The following is a 13657-nucleotide window of genomic DNA, read 5'->3' as shown; positions in this document are numbered from 1 at the left end:
GCTCAAGAGGTTGAGTAAGTCCGAGTGCCGGCACGGTAGCGTTGGAGTGTGTCCAAGGCCGTGACAACTTGGTATCAGAGCCTGGTTCGAGAGGGAGCACAAGTGGTTTGTGGGTATGGCTTCAAATATCACCATGGAGCATGTTGAGTCACAAAGGGGAAGGGATACTATTCCTTCTCAATGGGGAGGCAAGAAGGTACGTTCTTCAAGTGAGCCTAGAGGTAAGGATCAATTTTGTGATATGCTAAAATATGAGTTTTGGTCTTTTGGAGGTAACCTTTTAAGAAAATAATAATATTACTCCTATTTGATAAAAGCATTTTTATTTTTTAAAAATATGAGATTTGAAGAAATCACCAAAAAACGAATGCTAATTTGCTAAATGCACTTTTTCCTATAAATGTGGGATTTTGTCCAAATTTGGGCTTAACTAATTTTTGTTAAATTTGGGCCTCAATCTGATTTGGCACTTTTTGTGCTCTCATTGGACCACCCTTCATCAGGTCTCTCTCAAAAGATAGTGTAGACATCTAGTGATGACTTGAGATGCCTTGGGCCTCTTACTATTGGACCACAACACAAAAAAATACTATAACTGTTGATTCATTAAATAAAATGTTAATAAAAACAAAAATTGAATTGTCCAAACTCCAAAGTGAACAAATATGAAAACTTTTTATGACTAATGAACAAAAATACCTTTAAATGTTCATAACTTTATATAATTGATTGAAAAAATTAAGAATATTTTTATCCTCGGTAACCATATTTCGTCTTGTATATACATCGATTCATTAATTAGTTATAAACTCTTAAATAAAACTCAAATTCAGAACGAATCAGTTCTTAAACTTTTGAGCTAGAAGATACTGCAAGAAAAAAAAAATTGATGGGAAAATTAATTTTACTCCACAAAAACAAAGAATTAAGGGGAGAGGGAAAAAGTTATCTTTAAACTTAGAAGGTGGGTCAGTGTCAAGCATATTATGAATTATGATACAGCAAATGCACCACTGTCTACATAATAAGTGTCCAACTTTCTTGGACCCTACCACAATTATTACTCCATATTTCTATCTATCTAGTGACTATTCATCTTCAATCTTCTTCAACTCCTTCTTCTCTTCTTCCACTGATGATGAAGATGAAGATGCTCCATTATTACTACTCATTGTGTGCAATGTTGCTTCTTGTGATTTCAGGCACCACTGTGGTCACAGCCACAGACCACATTGTTGGTGCAAACCGTGGCTGGAACCCTGGCATGAACTACACTCTTTGGGCCAATAACCACACTTTCTATGTTGGTGACCTCATTTGTTAGTATACTCATTTCTCTCCTTCTTCTTAGTTACCCTTCTCTTCTTTCCCATTTCTGAATTCTATCTTTCTTGTAAATGTGACTATTGTTATTGACATAGATCTACATATCATAGATCTAAAACATTCTATTTTGGTCTATGGTTTGGTTTGTTTTATTTAAGTAAAAAAAATGATGCATTAAAATACGCGTTAAAAATGAATTAAACAATACATATATTTATAGACAGATATATCGTAGCTGATTTTAAGTTAGACATTTTTTTATCTGCATTATTTTACATTTTTCTCTTTTATCATGTTTATTTTTTCATTTTTTTAATGAATTAGACTTTTGAGTTTCATAATTTGCATTATGTTGTTAACAGCATTTAGGTACCAGAAGACACAGTACAATGTGTTTGAAGTGAACCAAACTGGCTATGATAACTGCACTACAGATAGTGCTGTTGGGAATTGGAGCAGTGGCAAGGATTTCATACCCTTAAATAAGGCCAAGAGATACTACTTTATTTGTGGCAATGGACAATGTTTCAATGGGATGAAGGTCTCTGTTCTTGTTCATCCTCTTCCGCCTCCTCCTTCGGCCGCCGTGGCGGCCGAACATTCAACAAAGTCAGCTTCTCCTCCTCCTGTGCTCTTGGACTGGGGACTCTACTCTTTAATGGTGTCTATTGTTTTACATTTTTATTTTGGTTTAGATCGGATTGGATTGGATTTAGTTAATTAATTTGTCAAGCATAAACATTATTGTTAGTTCGGTTTGTCCTTAATTTCCTATCAAATCAGAACTTTTTGATGTTGTGATTACAATGATATTCACTCAATGGATATCATGACTTTTGTTAGTATGAGAAATTATTTATTCTCCATTTATATGAAGTAAGAGTTGACTAGTTTTTAAGATTTTAAGACATTAAATATATATATTTTTTAACTTCATTAGTTTCTTTTACAGTAACTCTTAACTCGGGTGAAAGACTAATTTGTCCCAAATCTAAACTCCATTTAATCTTGCAATTGTGAGCTCATATAATATAATTTTTTAATCTTTTTTTGTTCTACTTAAACCTTTAATTGCAAGTGGTTAACCTTTTTAACTTTTCCAATGCCATATAACTATTTGCCTTGACTAATGACTATTGCTTAGTTATATAGGTCAATTCAATTCAATTGACCTAGTGTAGAAATTCAAAATATTTCTAATTTGGTGTAGAATATATATTGTGATAAAAATGACTCATTTTTATCAATATATATAGTTGACTCAGTACATCAGAAGCCAAGCTAATTATTATTAATGTTTATATATGAAGAAATTGGAGATACACTCTTTACAAAATTTTTAATCACTTAATTATAATAAATTTTTATATTTATTTATCTTATAAAAAATATTTAATTAAAAATAAAATTTGATGAGTACTTATAAGACAATATCCAAATATTCGATATTTATTTAAACGAATAAATAAACTAATTACTCAATTAATTAAATTCGATTTTACATAATGAGTTAATATTTATTCTATTTTAGAGTAAAAACCATAAAATACTTATTTTTTATTTATATTATATTATTTCAAATTAAATACTATTATTTCAAAATTTGAAAACAATTACATTATATACTATTATATATTTATAAAAATAAATTTCATTTTAGTTTTAAAATTTAAGTGTTACAATTTTTAAAAATAATTTTAGAAAAACAAAAAGCAAAAATTTAAAAAATTTTAAAAAAGCAAAATGTCACGGTAAATTTTTAGAAGGTTATATTTAACAGTGTTTGTATAGTTTTCTGGAGTGTTTGAGAATACTCTAGATGGTTCTGGAACATTCTAGAATGTTCTAGAAGGTCTCAGAATACCCGAGAAGGTTCTAGAAGACTTTAGAAGATCACGGAATATTCTAGAAGAGTGTAGATGTATATAGAAGTATAAAGAGTGGTATGGAATAATCTAGAAACATTTAGAGAGTTGTGGTAGGATAGATATTTGTAAAGAAGGTTCTGGATGATTAATCTGGACCGTTGATTAGATTTAATCATAACCATCCATTGAGGAGGTGGATGGCTATAAATAGGGGTAAGAGTTAGAGTTTGGGTGTGTGTGAATCATTTGTAACCACACTTGAGCAATAAAGTGTTCTTCCACCAAAGCTTCCTTTCTCTTGTGTTCTCTTGTATTCTTAGCTTTCTTGCTAAGTATTGAGGGTTAGGCTGACTTGGTCTTAGCTCAAGAGGTTGAGTAAGTCCGAGTGCCGGCACGGTAGCGTTGGAGTGTGTCCAAGGCCGTGACACAATGCTCAAAAAGAATTTGGGACTAATACGATGCCTAAAACTAATTCTCCAAACCACTTTAGGAATTGGTTCTATTAATATCCGTTGAAAAGAAGAAAATAAGAGAACACGGTGAATATGGGTGGCTTGTGTCACCATCATCATCACACCATTTTCCTCAGCTCCACCAACACCACTCCCCCTGTTCACCATAAACGCTCCAAGAAACCCACCACCGCCTTTGCTCACTCCCACAACCATTCTAGAGCTTCATCATCTTCTTCTTTGTCTCGGCTTTCAAGGGCTCTAGTTGATACTGTGTCATCTGGGTCTATGCAATATGCACACTCCCTGTTCGACAAAATGTCTCACTCAAACACCTTTCATTGGAACCTCATGATAAGAGGCTATACGGATAACGGCTTCTTTCTACATGCTCTCAACTTGTATCTCACAATGCGCTTTCAAGGAGTTCCCGCCGATCATTTTACATACCCTTTTGTCCTCAAAGCTTGTGGTGGCTTGTTGGATTTCCGAGAAGGCGAAAAGGTTCATGGGAGCTTGTTTAAAATGAGTTTGGCCGAGGATCTTTATGTTTGCAATTCACTCATTGGGATGTATGGCAAGTTTGGTCACATTGATTCTGCAGTCAAGGTGTTTGAGGAAATGCCTCTTCCCGACTTGGTTTCTTGGAACTCAGTGGTTGGCGCGTATTTGATGGTCCAACAATATTTCACCTCTTTGAAGTGGTTTGGGACGATGCTCCAGGCTGGGATTCGCCCCAATAAGTTCAGCTTAATCAATGCGCTGGAGGCATGTTCTCACTGTTTTTATAATTTATGGGGAAGAGAAGTGCATTGCTATGCGCTCAAGATGGGTTTTGAATCAGATATTATGATCCAGACATCACTTCTTGACATGTACAGCAAGTGTAGGTTGTTAAGTTATGCAGAGAGGATTTTCGATAATATATCTTCGAGGAACATTGTTGCTTGGAATGCAATGATTAGTGCTTATGCTCTGAACGGTCAACCAATTCAGGCTTTTGATTCTTTGGAGAATATACTCAAGGATGATAAATTGGCTGTTGATAATGTCACACTCATAAACCTGCTTCCTTCCTGTGCACAACTAGGAGCTGTTTTGCAGGGTAAGACTATCCATGGACTTGCCATAAGGAAAGGCTTTCTACCTCATCCGGTATTGGAAACAGCTCTGCTCGACATGTATGGCGAGTTTGGAATACTGAAGTTGGCAGAGGTAACCTTCGATCAAATGATGGATAAGAACTTGATAACATGGAATGCCATGATTGCTGCATATGTGCAGAATGATTGGTACAGGAAGGCCTTAAAGCTATTTGAAGAACTTTTGAGTGGGTATCTTAAACCGGATACAGTTACTATCGCAAGCATCCTTCCTGCCTATGCAAATTTAGCATCATTAAGGGAGTGCAGACAAATTCATGGTTATATCTTGAAATTGAATTTTCACTTGAATAATTTTGTTTCAAATTCAATTATGTATATGTATGCAAGTTGTGGAGATCTAGCGTTAGCATGCAGGATTTTTCGTGAAATGGCTTGTAGAGATATAATATCATGGAACACTATCATAATGGCTTATGCAATTCATGGTATGGGGAGAATGTCTATTGAACTATTTTCCGAGATGAAGAGTAGAGGAATTGAGCCTAATGATAGCACCTTTGTTTCCTTGTTATCTGCTTGTAGCAATTCTGGCCTGGTAAAAGAAGGCTGGGCATACTACAACTCGATGAAATTAGACTACGGAATAGAGCCTAAAATAGAGCATTATGGATGTATGCTTGATCTTATTGGTAGAACTGGCAACTTGGATCAAGCCCTGAGTTTTATAGAAGAAATGCCACTGTTGCCTACAGCACGCATATGGGGATCACTGCTAAATGCTAGCAGAAACAAAGGAAACATAGAATTGGCTGAACTCGCTGCCGAAAGGATATTGTCAATAAAGCATGACAATACTGGATGTTACATCTTGCTTTCAAACATGTATGCTGAAGCTGGGAGATGGGAGAAGGTGGAACACATAAAGTCTATTATGAAGAAAAAAGGATTAGAAAAAACCCTGCCTTGCAGCACAGTTGAAACCAAATTTAGGCTGCACAGGTTTACTAATAAACAGAGATCTCATGATGAATCAGCAATGGTTTATGAAGTTCTAGATATCATTTCAAGGAACATGGATCATGGAAAATGCATCCATAGTGCTACAAAATTCAAGCCATCAGAGTTGGCTAGTAAAAAGGCAAACTCGCCTGAGAACCACAGTGTACGATTGGCCATATGTTTTGGACTCATCTCCACGAAACTTGGAGATCCTGTTCTTGTAAGAAAAAACACAAGAATATGTGAAGATTGTCATGTTGCTGCAAAGAGGATCTCTCATATAACTAGAAGAGAAATTATAGTGGGAGACCCCAAAGTCTTCCACCACTTCAGAGATGGCTACTGCTCCTGTGGTGACTACTGGTAATTGCAGTTTGTATATACTTTTCTAGATGTGCTACAAAATCTATGATCAATTTCATGTAGATGGTCTCTCATATATAACCATTCAACGAAATCATTTGTGTGTAAATAGGGAAAAGTAGAATTACCAATGAACATATGTATATACTACACTGTTGAAAGAAAACAATTAGTTGGATAAGAATGAAAAATTGAAGTTATCACGTATTATTTTTATGTCCTCTATGATGTATAATATAATTTTATGTCCATTGTCAACTAAATGTCTTGAGATAAAAAACTGTAAACTGTGCTTAGCATACTAGCATTATGATCCTCTAGGCTCTATCTATAGTTTTGTAGTTTTTCCACTGAATTGTATATTAGTTACTATAATGCATGACATTCGAAAAAACAAAGCAAGGTTAAATGAAAGATTCTACCCACTTAGACCTTAGTTAATGAAAAAGCAAACTCTGTTTTAATGTGCAAGTTATTGAGAAGAATAAATGATTGCAATATTTACAACTTGGTTACGATGGTAAACTAACTAAAATAATAATAATAACATTACATATCTACTGTTCAATCTAAGAGTCAATGTTATCTTCCTTCTCTTCTTCTCCTCTATCATCATCATTATGACGGTGGTGGTGTTGATGTTAATGGTGGTCCTCGTCGTCGTCGCCGCCTAGCATTTTGAGTCCTACTTGTTCCCCAAAAGCAGCAAAGAGAAGAGCCGGAAAGGGCATGGAAAAGCGAACAGAGTGAGCCAAAGCAACCAAAGAAGCCGCCACAGAAGTTTCTGTTGGGGATTTTGTCGTAGGGTGTGTACTTTGGTTCTAGATAATACATGGCTGCTTGCTTCACAACAGGGTTCTTGATCTTTAATGGTATCTCATTCCAGCTGACAGTGTTGCTATTACTCATGATGTCCCTTAGGCTTATATAAGAATGAGAGACCTCTGGCACTAACACATTTGTCTTCATCATCTCTCTATCTGTGCTTGAATCCTCTAACTTTGGCTCTTTAGAATCATGGTTTAGTGGGACACCATGATTAGGCTTCTTGTTTGTTATTAATGAAGCAGCTTCCATTGAAGTTTAGTTTTAGATGATCTCTAACCAACTCTTCAACGATTAATAATAGTAGTAGTAGTAATAATAATGGATGTAAGGTATGCCATATATATATATAGAGTGTGAGATTGATAATTGGTTTTAAAATTTTAGATTTTATCTTATCTTATCTTAAATTAATATTTTATGAATCAAATTATAATTTAATTTAAGATAGAATCAATTATCTATATTAAAAATTCATCATTAAGTAAATAAATAATTAATAATTTATTTTTAAAACAATATCTTTTTTTTTTAAATTAAAAAGATAGAATACTCATTATTCAGTACAGTTAAATTTGTGTCATTTTATTGCCATATGACATGAGAATGTGTGCAAAATTACAAATCTAATGATAGAAATATATTAGATATATAGCGTATATATATAGATATTCTAGGAGTAGAATAAATAAGCATTAATTGAGAAAAATATTTACACTCTCCTAAGCTGAAAGTAAATTTGATTTTGACAAACTATTAATAAAGTAAACGAGGACAGTTCTACTTGAAATTTGAAAATAAAAGATATGCTAATCAAAATAGGATAAAAATATCTCATGATCACTTGTTCTAACATTTTAAAATCTTAAAAAACAAACGATTAACATTTTAAATTAACATTTTAGAATCATGGTTTAGTGGGACACCATGATTAGGTTTGTTTGTTATCAATGAAGCAGCTTCCATTGAAGTTTAGTTTTAGATGATCCCTAATATTACCAACTCCGATTAAAAATTTATAATAAAATAAAAAATAATTAATTATTTATTTTTATAATAATATTTTTTTAAATTAAAAAATGATAGAATACTCATTATTGAGTATAGTTAAATTTGTGTCATTTTTATTGCCATATGATATGAAGATGTGTGCAAAACTGCAAATTTAATGATAGAAATATTATTAGATATATAGCGTGTATATATATAAATATTCTAGGAGTAGAATAAATAAGCATTAATTGGGAAAAATATTTACACTCCCATAAGATGAAAGTAAATTTGATTTTGACAAAACTGTTAATAAATTAACGAGGACAATTCAACTTAAAATTTGAAAATAAAAGATATGCTAATAAAAATAGGATAAAAATATCTCATGATCACTTATTCTAACATTTTAAAATCTTAAAAAACAAACGATTAACATTTTAAATTCACTTTTAAGAGTTTAAATCTAATCACTTTGAAGAAGAGCTATAACTTTATTTCTATACAACAAAGCACTCAAAAAATTTATTTTTTAAGATTTAAAAAAAATCTCATTTACTCAATTGATCATGATTTTGAATTTGATTTTTTTTCATAGTAAATACCACTTAAATTTAACTTCTTGATTTATAGTTGTCAGATTTTATATATATAGGACAGTAACATAATATACAAATTTTAATCGAGTTTATTATTATTATTGTTCCTAACAAAATACTTAAAAGTTGTTATTTATAATGCACGATACAAACACAAAACACAATACGATGGAAAACATACGGGTTTAAAATTTTTATAAAACACCAACGGGATATATAAAAAATATTTTTTAGATAAATTATAATGATATTTTAATATAATATATAAATTAATTTTTTAATATTTTTTATAATTATATAAAATCTTTAAAAAAATTTTACATTAATAATTAATAATATATATTATTTCTTAACTCAGTTTCATAATTGATAATTCTCTTCTTTATTCTTAATCTTATTCATATAAATATCTTTATCTCTAGCTACGACCAAGTGACCAACGTCATCAATAAATTAGCAACAATTTTGCCAATAATAGGATATTATATGCAAAATTCGTATTATTCACAGCTAATCACCAAAAGTGGCAATGATATTCAATTAAACTAATATTTGAATATTACATATTAAACGAAGTGAAATTAGTAATTACATTCCAACACTTGTAACTAACTTGGCATAATTTTCATGATCACGGTTGTGGGGTTGTCGGAACAAGACAAAGATGAAAACTTTTCAGATTCCGAACCACATTAAAGTGTTATGCTTACTCATACCTTGCTAATTAATATCTTGACACGTGTTTAGTTAGTCATTATCTTACATTCCATGCATTAACATCTCTTTTGTTTAGTAACGCCTTTTCTCTTTATCTCATCGGATCATTTTTGTTGTTCTCTTTTTCATGCAACAGATAAAAAGGTGAATTCAATGTACTCTTACTTCTTTTTTCTTTTCTTTTGTTTTACAGTGTTAATTTTATGGGTAGCCTTAGCGTATAATTTTATCAGAACAATATGCTTAAGAATGAAATTCTGTAATATGTATTCTCTTTTCTGTTCCCAATGTTGGATTTTTCTTGCACAAGATTGGGAGAGAGAAAGAGAGACAATGTTGAAGTGAAGAACATAAATCAGTATATATTCAAATGTTAAGTCTCATGGTGAATACATGAATCTGTTAAATAGTTACTAAATTTGTGTGAAATTCAAAGTGGGAATGAGCTTCTTTAGTTTGAAAAAACTAGGTTTCTTTTCTTACAATAGCTTGATTTCTATGAATTTTGATGCAGAGTTGTAACAAATGTCACATGAAATGGAGTCCAATGGTTCTATTGAATATGTAGCTCTAGGAGGAGAAGGTTCCAGTGTAAATCTAGAGAAGTTCCAGAAGGTTCCAATCATACCACTAATCTTCTTGATCTTCTATGAGGTATCAGGTGGACCCTTTGGTGTGGAAGACACAGTAAGAGCAGCTGGTCCATTGTTAGCACTCATTGGTTTCTTGGTGTTCCCATTTATATGGAGTGTTCCTGAGGCACTAATCACTGCAGAAATGGGAACAATGTTTCCAGAAAATGGTGGCTATGTAGTTTGGGTTTCATCTGCATTGGGTCCTTATTGGGGTTTCCAATTGGGTTGGATGAAATGGCTAAGTGGTGTCATTGACAATGCTTTATACCCAGTTTTGTTCTTGGATTATCTCAAATCAGCTATTCCAGCTTTGGAATCTGGTTTTCCAAGAATCATAGCAGTGTTAATCTTGACTTTAGCACTCACTTACATGAACTATAGAGGTTTAACAATTGTGGGTTGGATTGCTATATTTCTCGGAATCTTTTCGCTGCTTCCTTTCATGGTTATGGGAGTTATAGCAGTTCCAAGATTGAAGCCAAGAAGGTGGATCATGGTGGATTTGAAGAATGTGAATTGGGGTTTGTACTTGAACACATTGTTCTGGAATTTGAACTATTGGGACTCAATTAGTACTTTGGCAGGAGAAGTGGATGATCCTGAAAAAACTCTCCCAAGAGCACTATTCTATGCTGTGTTGTTGGTTGTGTTTGGATACCTTTTTCCTCTTTTGATTGGTTCCGGCGCCGTTCCGGTGAACCCCGAGTTATGGTCCGATGGTTACTTCTCGGAAGTTGCAAGATTGATTGGAGGAGTTTGGTTGAGAATTTGGGTGCAAGCAGCATCTGCATTGTCAAATATGGGAATGTTTATGGCTGAGATGAGTAGTGACTCATTCCAGCTTCTTGGGATGGCAGAAAGGGGAATGCTTCCTGAGTTCTTTGCAAAAAGATCAAGTTTTGGGACACCCCTTATTGGGATTCTGTTCTCAGCTTCTGGGGTGATCTTGCTTTCATGGTTGAGCTTCCAAGAAATTGTTGCTGCTGAGAACTTCTTGTACTGTTTTGGCATGCTTATGGAGCTTGTTGCATTTGTGAAGTTGAGGATGAAGTTTCCAACTCTCAATAGGCCTTATAAGGTGCCTGTTGGGAGTAAAGGAGCAATTTTGATGTGTTTGGTGCCATCATTGCTAATATTTGTGGTTTTGGCATTCACAACATTCAAGGTTTTTGTTATCAGCATTTCAGCTGTGATGGTAGGGCTTGTGTTGAGGCCTTGTTTGAAATATGTGGAGCACAAAAGATGGCTTGAATTCTCTGTTAATTCTGATCTTCCAGATATTCAAACCACCTTATACTAGTTTTATTTACATATCAACCATTGTTTGTAAAAATGTCAAGTTTCTTTTTTATTTTCTGTCTCTTAGGTAGTGTTTGGTGGAGAGACAGAGACAGAAAGACTAAGACTGAGAGACAGAGACTAAGAGACAGAGATTGAAACAAATCTCAGTATTATGTTTGGTGCAAAATGGGAGACAGGAATTGAAACAAGAATGAAACTCTAACTTAATTTGCATAAAGGGTAAAATTGGAATTAATTAATTGAAATGAAAGTATTTTAGATATAAAATGTTATTAAAGTTTCAGTCTTCATCTCTAAAAATTTCAGTCCCCTGTGTCCCTACTTTTTGGAGGTACTGAAATACTGAAATTTTAGAGACAGAGACAGAAACTTTAGTACCAGTCTCTGAACTAACAAACACGATACTGAGTCTCAGTCTCTCAGTCTCTGTCTCAGTACCTGAAAACGATAAAAGTAATGTAGTTATTTTTTAATAATAAAAAATATTATTTTAGACCAGTTAAAAATTTAGTTTACTGACTTTTTAGCTAAATTTATTTGTCCAATCTAATTTTAATAAAAATAATACGATTTAATCGATTAGATATATTAAATTTTAATTATTAAAAAATATCTTAAAAAAATATTTTAAGTATTTTTATGAAGTTGCTCCCTTTTATGTCTAGAAATGATAATGGAGTTTAAACTCCATTCTAATTCTAACGAAGGATTAAATTTTTTTACTCAAACACAATATTTAATTTTTTTATATTTTATAATATCAAATATTATTTATATTATTAGCAAATTAAATTATTAATTCTGTAGCACTAAATATTTGTATTATGTGCATTACAACACTAATACAATTTAAGTTGAAAACAAATAAACCTATAAAATTACATGTCAATTTGGGTGCACAAAGTTTCTCTAACTAGTATTAAATATTAAATTTGGATTTGATCTAATTATCAAGTGTTGACTTCATAGTAGTTTACGATCTACTAAGTAATTATCAAGTCTTGTGTTAACTCTTATTTATTCAAATTCCGGCTTAGTGCCTGCTTTTATATTTACCCAACACATCATTCTTGAATTAAGAGTTTTAAAGCATTGCTACTCTCATTTCTTGGATTTAGATCCATTGTTTTTCATTATACATAGACAAAGAAACAACTAGGATTCGTGAGCTAATAAGCACTAGAAATATTTGTGTCGTTTTCTTTAAGGGAACAACATATTCTCAATGGAAACAAGATCGTTAAAATCTCTCCATTCTCTAAGTGAGAGAATAATTTCAGGTGTCTATTCTGGTGGCTGATGAATACATTTATAAGCAAGTTTGTCTCTTGTTCAACTCCTCTTTGGAAAATGCCACAGCCTTGTTGATGAATGATGAGGGCTCTAAATATTTAAAAAAGAATGTTGGAGAATTATTAGAATTTATTATTTTTTATCAATAGTGTTATAATGCTTAAAATTATAGTTAAAAATATGTTGTAAGATAATTAGACTAAAAAAATTGAACTATGGCTAAAAGTGCTGTCCAAAAATAATAAATTCTGTTGGCTCTTAAATTTTTCTTGTATTTAAATACGAAATTAGGTTAAACAAATTTTAACTTTTTATTTATTATATTTTATATCAATAATTCGTATCTAAAAAGGTAACTTGTTAATTAAGTTAACCATTATTTTTTTGTAATATCATAGATAAAAATATAAGTCATCTTCATTTGTTTGTTACTTCTAATAGTAGGTAATTTCTTATGGAATTGGACTCTAACTTAACATTGATATAAATCCTATATCATAAGCATGCATCATGTAAACCTAACTTAACATTGATATAAAAAAAAGTTATTTTTATTGCAGCAGTATTTTTTGTTAACATAAAACCTAACACATTATATTTGAATTCCTCTAAAGTAAGAAAATTGATAAAGTGAAAAAATAAATATTAAATCATCTTTAAATTAAGACATTAGAATTCACAAAGTTACAAATTTAATAGCAATTAACTCTCACCTTATCTCTTTATTAATTTTTTTCATTTTAGAGAGGATACAAATCCTATATTTAGAAATGCATACTAATAAATAAATGTAATGGGTCTATCTTTATTATTTATAAATTGCACTACTTTTATTACATGGATTTAACGATGAAATTTTAGACTTACATCTATACCAATATAAAAACGGTTTCGTTACGTTACCAACAGCATATCTGCCAACTTCTGCTAATTCTTATTTATAATTGTGTTTTATGGAAGTGTGTTCATGGATGTGTCTAATAAAAATGTCTTTTTTATAACTGTGTTTAATAGAAGTGTCTTTATAGATATATTTTCTGGATGTGTCTCTTTATATATGTATTTAAAATATATTAATTATTAGAACACACTCCCATGAAACACAAATATAAATAAGAGTTGGCAGATAATATGTTGGTACCCTATACTTTTCCGTATAAAAAATAAAACTAACCTAAGATT

The 13657-nt window shown here is 31.9% G+C and overlaps 3 protein-coding genes across 3 annotated transcripts; all 3 read left to right on the top strand.

The window, feature by feature from the left end:
• The first annotated feature begins 1038 nt into the window (after window positions 1-1038).
• Window positions 1039-2216, top strand: LOC107467496 (lamin-like protein). The gene is made up of 2 exons (XM_016086612.3): window positions 1039-1319; window positions 1689-2216. Exons 1-2 carry the CDS (start codon window positions 1136-1138, stop codon window positions 2048-2050), a joined length of 546 nt encoding a protein of 181 aa, XP_015942098.1. The 5' UTR covers window positions 1039-1135; the 3' UTR covers window positions 2051-2216.
• A 1468-nt stretch (window positions 2217-3684) lies between these two features.
• LOC107467494 (pentatricopeptide repeat-containing protein At4g35130, chloroplastic) lies at window positions 3685-6314 on the top strand. Its single transcript, XM_016086609.3, has one exon. The coding sequence runs from the start codon at window positions 3740-3742 to the stop codon at window positions 6116-6118; it is 2379 nt and encodes a 792-aa protein (XP_015942095.1). The 5' UTR covers window positions 3685-3739; the 3' UTR covers window positions 6119-6314.
• Window positions 6315-9317: 3003 nt separating this feature from the next.
• On the top strand, window positions 9318-11240 carry LOC107467495 (probable polyamine transporter At1g31830). Its single transcript, XM_016086610.3, has 2 exons — window positions 9318-9389; window positions 9760-11240. The coding sequence occupies exon 2, from the start codon at window positions 9771-9773 to the stop codon at window positions 11178-11180; it is 1410 nt and encodes a 469-aa protein (XP_015942096.1). The 5' UTR covers window positions 9318-9389; window positions 9760-9770; the 3' UTR covers window positions 11181-11240.
• The last annotated feature ends 2417 nt before the right edge of the window (window positions 11241-13657 follow it).

The sequence above is a fragment of the Arachis duranensis genome, chromosome 9 (assembly GCF_000817695.3).
Source record: "Arachis duranensis cultivar V14167 chromosome 9, aradu.V14167.gnm2.J7QH, whole genome shotgun sequence".
Taxonomy (NCBI): Eukaryota; Viridiplantae; Streptophyta; class Magnoliopsida; order Fabales; family Fabaceae; genus Arachis; species Arachis duranensis.
Note: the sequence above shows the minus strand (reverse complement) of the source record. Positions and strands in the feature narration are given on the sequence as shown.

Coding starts and splice junctions, on each gene's coding strand:
- LOC107467496 (XM_016086612.3), top strand. CDS start 1,136: ATGATGAAGATGAAGATGCTCCATTATTACTACTCATTGTGTGCAATG. Junction 1,320..1,688: donor CTATGTTGGTGACCTCATTT/GTTAGTATACTC, acceptor TGTTGTTAACAG/CATTTAGGTACCAGAAGACA.
- LOC107467494 (XM_016086609.3), top strand. CDS start 3,740: ATGGGTGGCTTGTGTCACCATCATCATCACACCATTTTCCTCAGCTCC.
- LOC107467495 (XM_016086610.3), top strand. CDS start 9,771: ATGTCACATGAAATGGAGTCCAATGGTTCTATTGAATATGTAGCTCTA.